The 7,500-nt window shown below is 55.4% G+C and overlaps 2 protein-coding genes across 2 annotated transcripts in view; one reads left to right on the forward strand and one right to left on the reverse strand.

Annotated features, from left to right (window-relative positions):
- Window positions 1–4,018, reverse strand: part of EAH_00022760 (hypothetical protein, conserved) — a gene marked incomplete at both ends in the record, with an annotated part of 5,051 nt that extends 1,033 nt beyond the window's left edge. Inside the window, 7 exons of the mRNA XM_013396930.1 lie at window positions 45–166; window positions 868–885; window positions 1,189–1,281; window positions 1,505–1,572; window positions 1,987–2,027; window positions 2,071–2,143; window positions 2,358–4,018. Of these exons, the coding sequence (XP_013252384.1) occupies window positions 45–166; window positions 868–885; window positions 1,189–1,281; window positions 1,505–1,572; window positions 1,987–2,027; window positions 2,071–2,143; window positions 2,358–4,018 (2,076 nt within the window). The remainder of the gene's footprint in view (window positions 1–44; window positions 167–867; window positions 886–1,188; window positions 1,282–1,504; window positions 1,573–1,986; window positions 2,028–2,070; window positions 2,144–2,357) is intronic.
- Window positions 4,019–4,814: 796 nt separating this feature from the next.
- Window positions 4,815–7,500, forward strand: part of EAH_00022770 (hypothetical protein, conserved) — a gene marked incomplete at both ends in the record, with an annotated part of 4,389 nt that continues 1,703 nt past the window's right edge. Inside the window, 3 exons of the mRNA XM_013396931.1 lie at window positions 4,815–7,018; window positions 7,090–7,225; window positions 7,387–7,500. The exon at window positions 7,387–7,500 is cut by the window's right edge and continues 135 nt beyond it. Coding sequence (XP_013252385.1) covers window positions 4,815–7,018; window positions 7,090–7,225; window positions 7,387–7,500 — 2,454 coding nt within the window. The remainder of the gene's footprint in view (window positions 7,019–7,089; window positions 7,226–7,386) is intronic.

The following is a 7,500-nucleotide window of genomic DNA, read 5'->3' on the forward strand; positions in this document are numbered from 1 at the left end:
GCACTTTGTGAATTTCAATGCCTCAATTTACACCCAAAGGCAACCGAGAAAGACAGCTGCTGCTGTTGCTGCTGATCTCGCTGCTGCTGCTGCTGCATCGTGCTCTTTCTGCTGCTGCTGCTGTTGCTGCTGCTGTTACTGCTGGTGTTGCTGCTGTTGCTGGCGCCTCCAGAGGAGCAGCAAGCAAATGAATAAAAGATGCGTCAGCTACATTATACCCCCAAAGGACAGAGAATAAAATAAAATAAAATAAAATAAAATAAACAAGTGAACAAGGAAGAGTACAAATACACAGACACGCGCAGGAACAGGGAGCAGCAGCAGCAGCAGCAGCAGCAGCAGCAGCAGCAGTAGCAGCAGCAGCAGCAGCAGTAGCAGCAGGACCAGCAACAATAGTAACCGTTCGTCCCCTTCGCCCTGCGATCAGCTCTCAACCTTCCAACAGCAGCAGCAACAGCAGCAGCAGCAACCGCAGCAACAGCAGCAACAGCAACGCGAAGCCTCTGCAGCAGCAGTAACCACAGAATCTAATAATATTTGCTGCTAAATGCATGCGTTTTGTTCAGTAGACAAAAAGATTGGTGCCTCGAGAAGGCTCTCTATCATCCCCCCTCAAAACAAACAGCTACAGCAGCAGCTGCTGCTGCTCATGCTGCAGTTTCCTGCAGCTGTTGCTGCAGCAGCGGCAGCAGCAGTTGCTGCAGCAGCAGCTGCTGCTGCCTCTTGCTGCTGCAACAGATTCCTCCTGCTCTAATGCACCCAAACGATAGAGCAGCTGCTGCTGCAGCCTCTGCTGCTGCAGCTGCTGCTGGTTGCTGCTGCTGCTGCTCCTTCAAGCTGCTGCTCCTCAGCACCCGCACTGCTTACGAGACCACGTAACAGATCCTGCAGCAACAGCAGCAGCACGAAGCAGCACACAGCAGCAGCATAAAGGCAAAGACAACAGCAACGCGACGGCAGCAGCACCAGCAGCAACAACAGCAGCTAACCGCAGCAAGAGCTGCAACAGACCCAAGAGCAGCCGCAACATGTGAGGTAGCAGCAGCCGCAGCCGCCGCAGCATCAGCACCACCAGTAGCAGCAGCAGCAACAGCAACAGTAACAGCAGCAGCAGCGACAGCAGCAGCAGCAGCAGCAACAGCAGCAGCAGCAGCAGCAACAGCAGCAGCAGCAGCAGCAGCAGCTGACCGTGTTCGGTGAATATTTTTTCTTCTCGAGCGTCTTTGACTGGCACTGTCGCCTCTCCAATCCCAAATGCAGCAGCAGCAACAGCAGTTGGTGCTGCAGCAGCAAACCACAGACACAGCAACACCCCCCAATTAACAGCAGCAGCAGCAGCAGCAGCAGCAGCAGCAGCAGCCCCAGCAGCAGCAGCGGCAACAGCAGCACCCCTTCCGCAGCAGCACCCGCAGAACCCCCACCCCCAGCAGCGTCACCACCGCTAGCTGCAGCAGCAGCAGTAGCAACAATAACAGCAGCAGCAGCAGCAGCAGCAGCAGCAGACCTGAGCTTGCTTTGATTTCTGCCTGCCAGATGGCGATTTGCTGCGCCTCGCTTTCACTAAAGAGGCCCCTGAAGCAAAAACACAATCACAGTAACAACCCTGCGCACTTGCTGCTGCTGCTGCTGCTGCTGCTGCTGCCGGTGACACTGCAGCAGCAGCCGCAGCAGCAGTGCAACGAGCTGCGAAAACAGAACCAGCAATAACCTTAACGCAACAGCAGCAGCAACAGCGGCAACAAGCAGCAGCAACAGCAGCAGCAGCAGCAACGGCGGCAGCAACAGCAACTGCAGCAGCAACAGCAGCAACAACGGCGGCAGCAACAGCAACTGCAGCAGCAACAGCAGCAGCACTTGCCTGTGTCTGTAAGCTTGCTGGAAGAGCTGCTCAACTGAGGCGCGAGCCCAAGGAATCTGCAGCCAGACACACAAACCCTAAACCCTAAACCCTAAACCCTAAACCCTAAACCCTAAAGCCCTAAGCACGTAGCTCTAAACACCAATCCCTGCGCCTCACGCCCTTTGCGCTGACCCCGAACCCTAAACCCTAAACCCTAAACCCTCGCTGACCGTTCGGAAGGTGAATACAGTTGAAAGAGCATCCAAGAAGAAGCATTTGCTCAGCCCCAGCAGCGCCGCCTTCCTGCACCCACACAAACCCTAAACCCTAAACCCTAAACCCTAAAACCTCTAAACCCTAAACCCTAATGACCCTAAAAAACGTAAACCCTAAACCCTAAACCCTAGTCACCAAGGCGCTGTTTTCTGTCGGCCCGTAGAACGGCTTGCTTTGGTTTTAACTGCATGAATTATGCGGTAAGGGTTTAGGGTTTAGGGTTTAGGGTTTATAGTCGCACCCCAGAGGCAGCGGCCACTCCTCTTCTGCTGCGTCTTCTGCTGCTGCAGCATCAGCAGCTGCTGCTGCTTCTGCTGCTGCCTCCTCAGATGCCGCTGTTGCTGTTCCTGCTGCTGCTGCCTCAGCAGCTTCCGCTGCTGCTGTTGCTGCTGCTGCTGCTGCTCCACCCTCTGTCTCTGTAGGAGAATCTGTTGCTGCTGCTGCTCCTTTACCACTACCTGCGTCAGCTGCCGCTGCAGGAACGGCTGCTGCTGCTGCTGCTGCTGAGTCAGCAGGCGTTGCTGCTGCATCCGGTTCTTCGGTTTTAACACGCCACGTGCTGCTGCGGCCGTTGCTGCTGCTGCTGCTGCTGCTGTCTACACTGCTGCTGCTGCTGCTGCTGCTGCTGCTGCTGGAGTCACTGCAGGGGGCGTCTGTCGGGTGTGGCTGCTGCTGTTGCGTGTGCAACCCGTTCTGCTGCTGCTCCTGCTGCTGCTGCTGCTGCTCTTGCTGCTGCTGCTGCTCTTGCTGCTGCTGCTGCTCTTGCTGCTGCTGCTCCAGCCTGGGTTGTTTGTGTTTGTGATTGTCTTCGTTGTCTTCAGCGGTCTCTTCTTCGCTGCTCCAGCTGAAGCCTTCTTCTTCTCCTTCTTCGTCTTGCTGCTGCTGCTGCTCCTGCAGCTGCTGCAGCAGCAGCCGCAGCTCAGACACTGCAGAATTAAATTCAAAAGCATCATCGGTCTGCAGCTGCGGATGAACGATGCAGCGAACCCGCAGCAGCTGCAGCAAACTAACTACATCAGCACTCATCTCCACCTCCTTGCTGCTGCTGCTGCTGTCGCTGCTGTTGCTGCTGCTGCCCGCGCCATCGGCTGAAGCTTCCTGACAGCCGCCAGCCTGCTGCTGCTGCTGTTGCTGCTGCTGCTGCGCTGCAATTTCTGCACGCATGCAGGCAGCAGCAGCAGCCTCTGCCATATCAGCAGCAGCAGCAGCATTAGCTCTCAGCTTTGTGCTGCTGCTGCTGATGCTGCTGTTGCTGCTGCTGTAGCGGTTTGAAGGGAAGGCCGAAGCAGCAAGCTGCAGCTGGATACGTTGCTGCTGCTGCTGCTTCCTGGCGTCTGCAAGGCGTAGGAGGGCCTCAGCCTTTTGCTGCTCCCGCTGCTGCTGCTGCTGCAGCAGCGGCAGCACGCAGCTTGCAAAGAGAGAGGAGATAGCTTGCCTACCTTTGTCATCATTATAACAGAAATCAGTTGAAGCAGCAGCAACAAGAGCCCCAAAGAACTGTCTGCTGCTGCTGCTGCTGAAGTAGACACCCCACATCTGCTGCAGCAGCAGCACTGCCTTAGCAAACTTTGCTTTATTATGAAAATGCTTATTTATTAGGTCTTGAAGTGCTGCTTCTAAAGACACTCCGCCTTTTGCTGCTGCTGCTGCTGCTGCAGCAGCGCGCTGCTGCTGCTTCTGCTTCTGCTGCTGCTGCTGCTGCTCTGCTGCTGACGGTGGATGCTTAATCAGCAGACGCCGCCGCGCCTCTCGTTCTTCAGGCAGCAGAATCTGCTGCTGCTGCTGCTGCCGCTGCTGCAGCCTCCGCTTCCGCAGCAGCAAACGCTGCCGCGCATACACCCCATCAAGCAGCCGCTCTGCTCGCGACCTTCCCAGCAACTGCAGCGGGGCAGTGTCCCCCATAGGGCGGCCCGACATCTTAAGGGTTTAGGGTTTAGGGTTTAGGGTTTAGGGTTTAGGGTTTGGGGCTGAGGAAGCAGTAAGAGGGCTGGAACGCTGCAAAGAACATCTACAGATGGTTATAAACAACAAAAGAAAAACAGCAAAACTCAGAAACTCACGCTGCTGCAGCAGCAACTGCTGCTGCAGCTGCAACAGCAGCAGCAGCAGCTCAGCAGCAGCAGCAGCAGCAGCAGCAGTAGCAGCAGCAGGGAGGAAGAATGAAGCCGCAATGTACAGACAGTTAACAAGAGAGACTGCAGCAAACCATCAAAATTTTCTTAGATCCGGCAGCAGCTTTCTTAGCCTCACGAGGCCCTGGTGCTGCTGCTGCTGCTGCTGCTGAGCTGACGCTGAGCTGCTGCTGCATGCAGCAGCAGCAACAGCAGCACGAGCAGCAACAAACGCTTATTATTCAAAGGCTGCTGCTAATTCTTTTTCTTTTGTATATTTTCGTTTCTTTTTACTAACAGACAATTGCTGCTTACTAAGAGCAGCAGCAGCAGCAGCGAAACCGCGGCCCCACACCGGGGGCCCCCAGCAGCAGCAGCAGCAGCAGCAAGATCTGCAGCAGCTGCTGCTGCCTCAAGGTCTTTAAGGAGTCAACGCAGCAGATCTGCAGTGGAGGAGCAGCAGCCTAGGTTTTTTGAAGCTGCTGCAGCAGGAGCAGCAGCAGATCAGCAGCAGCAAGCTGCGGAGGGGGCCCGAGGCCTCAGCCTTCAGTGTTTAGGGTTTAGGGTTTAGGGTTTAGGGTTTAGAAATGAGTAAGAAGGTAAAGCTTAGGGGTGGATTTAAAAGCAAAAGAAAGAAGGGGGGACGGCTGTCGCTGCTAGAGAGATATGAAGCTGCTGTAGAGTTGCGGCAGCAGCAGCAGAAGCAGCAGAAGAAGCAGCAGCAGAAGAAGAAGAAGCAGGAGAAGCAGCAAAAAAAACTAGAGAAGAAGCGAGTGAAAGAACATCTCAAGCAGCTGGAGCTGCAGCAGCAACAACAGCAGCAGCAGCAAAAGAAGCAGCGAAGAGAAGCAATTGCAGCAAACAGACAAAAACCTCAAGCTAGACTGCAGCGGCTGCTGCATGTCCTCTCTCCGACAGCAGCACGAGGTTCTGCTGCTGCTGCTGCTGCAGCAGCATTTGTGCCTCCATCTGCTGCAGCAAAGGGCCTGCTCAGCGACGAGAGTGAGGGAGAAGACAGCGACAGCAGCACAGCAGAAACAGATGATGAACAGCAGCAGCAACCTGCTGCTGCTGCTGCAGCAGCAACAGCAGCAGAAAGCGAGGAGGAATACTTGTCTGCGCGGGGCGACGAGACCCCTGAAAGACTAACTACAGCAACAGCAGCAGAAGACGAAGAAGAAGAAGAAGAAGAAGCAGAAGAAGCAGCAACAGAGAGCAGCGAAGGCAGTGAAGATGAAGAGTACGAGTCTGCTTCAGTATCATCAGAGCCTGATGCTGCTGCTGCTGCTGCTCCTGCTGCTGCAGTTGAGGGGCAGAAGCAATGTCGCTTTACTTTGGAGGCCTTTGGGCTCGCCACTGCTGCAGCACGCCTTGCAGCCACAGCAGCAGCAGCTGCTGCTGCTGCTGGTGATGATGATGACAATGATAATGCTCCTTCCGAGAAACAGGGACGAGCAGCAGCAGCAGCAGCTGCTGCTGCTGCTGCAGTGCCTCCATTTGACTTCACATGCACCTTCGATGAGGAGCTTGACGAAGCTGCTGCTGCAGCACGTCGGCTGTTTGCTGCTGGGAGACGCAGCAACAGCAGCAGCAGCAGCAGCAGGGGCAAGCGCAAGGCTGGCGACAGCAGCAGCAGCAGCAGCAGCAGCAGCAGCAACGGCTTTTTGGATGCATGCGTAGAGAGTGTTGCGGGCACCGCTTTCTGCTCTGTTTCAGGGACCTACTTGCTGCAGCAGCAGCAGCAGCAGCAGCAACAGCAGCAGCAGCAGCAGCTGGAGGAGGTAGCTTTATCTCTTCCTGATTGCCTTCCGTTTACAACTCGGCTCTCTCGCGTAACCCCAAACCCTGCCCTTGCTAATCCTGCTGCTGCACTCTGCAGCAGCAGCAGCAGCAGGAGCAGCAGCAGCAGCAAGACATATCTTGAGGGCGTGCTGCAGCGGGAGTGCCCCTCTGACCCTCTTGCGGTGTATGGGCAGCTTGGGGGTTTCTATGTCGATAACTACGGCTCTCCAGTCTGCATTGCTGCTGGCCTTAGAAAAGTAATTAGCAGCAAAATATCTCCTCGAAGTGAAGCAGACTATCCGCTGCTCAAACCCACCAGCAGCAGCACCTGCAGCAGCAGCAGTGACAGCAGCAGCAGTGACAGCAGCAGCAGCAGCAGCAGTGACAGCAGCAGCAGCAGCAGTGACAGCAGCAGCAGCAGCAGTGAAAGCAACAGCAGCAGCAGTGACAGCAGCAAGCATGCAAACAACTGCAACGGCAATTCCAGCAGCAGCAGCAGCAACAGCAGCAACAGCAGCAGCAGCAACAGCAGCAGCGGCAGCGATTTGCCTGCTTGTGTATTGCAGTTGTATCATTTGCTTCACAGCTACGCAGATTGTCTGTTCCCTCATCAAAATATATTTGCTGCTTCTGTCGTCCGTGTTGCTGCTGCTGCGCATGCACTCGCACATTGCTTCAAGACAAGAAGCAGAACAGCAGCAGCAACGAAGCTAGCTGCTGCCCTGAGAGATACCACTCAGCAGCAAAAGATACAGCTGCTGAGAGAAGCAGCAGCAACAGGCTCCTTCGAATGTATACTGCAGCACAAATACCGCAAGGAGCAGCAGCAGCAGGAAGGAGCAGCAGCACAAGATGGAACTGCTGCTGCTGCTCCTGCTGCTGCAGCAGCAGCAGAAGCGAAAGGTGATGGGGAATGCGCCTCCAACCCAGCCACAGCAGCATCACCAGCAGCAACAGCAGCAGCAGCAGCAGCAGCGGAGCAGCAAAGTGATGCTGCACTTGAGAGCTGGTTTGATTCGCTGCTGCACGAAGCAACTTACCGAAGGCCGCGCGTGCTGCTGCTGCTGCCCTTCCGTTCAGCAGCAAAAGAAGTAATAGACGCCATGCTGCAGATGCTCCCCAAAGGCTTCCAGGCAAGCAGCAGCAACAGCAGCAACAGCAGCAGCAACAGCAGCAGCAGCAGCAGCAGCAGCAGCAGCAGGAAGGGCACTGCATTGTGCATGCACGCTTCGCCTCCACATAGCTTGATTTGCTGCTGCTGTTTTTGTTGCTGCTGCATAATTTTCTATCTGTACTGCGTTGCTGTTGTTGCTGCTGCTGCTGCATCTCTTGCTGCTGCTGCTGCATCTCTTGCTGCTGCTGCTGGTGCTGCTGCAGGTGTTGAATCATAAGCGTTACTTATCGGAGTTTGATTTTTCTGCTGCAGCAAGCAGCGAGCAGCAGCAGCAGTTTATAAAGGCGAGGCGGCCGCGTGATTTTGTTCAGACATTT

Source organism: Eimeria acervulina, genomic scaffold (genome assembly GCF_000499425.1).
Source record: "Eimeria acervulina Houghton genomic scaffold, Eah_scaff168, whole genome shotgun sequence".
Classification (NCBI taxonomy): Eukaryota; Apicomplexa; class Conoidasida; order Eucoccidiorida; family Eimeriidae; genus Eimeria; species Eimeria acervulina.